At 41.4% G+C, this 635-nt stretch overlaps 1 protein-coding gene across 1 annotated transcript in view; it reads left to right on the plus strand.

Moving 5' to 3' along the window:
• Positions 1-635, plus strand: part of GPC5 (glypican 5) — a 1,212,227-nt gene that overhangs the window by 1,061,576 nt on the left and 150,016 nt on the right. Inside the window, exon 8 of the mRNA XM_007952748.1 lies at positions 37-54. Coding sequence (XP_007950939.1) covers positions 37-54 — 18 coding nt within the window. The remainder of the gene's footprint in view (positions 1-36; positions 55-635) is intronic.

Consider the following 635-nt stretch of genomic DNA (forward strand, 5'->3'; position numbering starts at 1 on the left):
CTGGAATAAAACTCACCCCCAGGGGTGGGCTCTCAGCCCAATAGTTAACAAGATGTACACACAGACCATTCAACCCAGGATGCTGCACCCACACACTTAATGGTAATATATTCCTTAGAACAATAGACCATGGGACACCAAAGGACCAACATTCAAACTGAGGAAATGCAGGACAAACAGGAATGCATAATTATGGGGGCACAGGGGGAGGGTTGCAGGGTAGGGAGGGGAGGCAACTGAGTTAGGGTTGGATATGCAAATGGGGAATGAAAATAAATGTACGTGTGACGTTGAATGTAAAACAAGCTCTTAAAATAAAAATAATATTAAAAAATATTTGCCAATAATATATCCAAGGGACTTATCTCTAAAATTTATAGACAACTTCAACACCTCAAAAACAAAACAAACAAACAAAAGAACCTAATTAGAAAATGGGCAGAGGACATGAACAGACAGTTGTTCAGCAAAGACATTCAGGCGGGCAAGAAACACATGAAGAAATGTTTGCAAACATTGTCCATTAGAGAGATGCAAATCAAAACAAGATATCATCTCACCCCAGCACTGGGAGCTCTGGTAGCATAGTGGCTAAGGCACTTAACTGCTAACCAGAAGGCTGGCGGTTCAAACCC

This window comes from Orycteropus afer, unplaced genomic scaffold (assembly GCF_000298275.1).
Source record: "Orycteropus afer afer isolate SDZICR_OR568_19922 unplaced genomic scaffold, OryAfe1.0 scaffold00357, whole genome shotgun sequence".
Lineage (NCBI taxonomy): Eukaryota > Metazoa > Chordata > Mammalia > Tubulidentata > Orycteropodidae > Orycteropus > Orycteropus afer.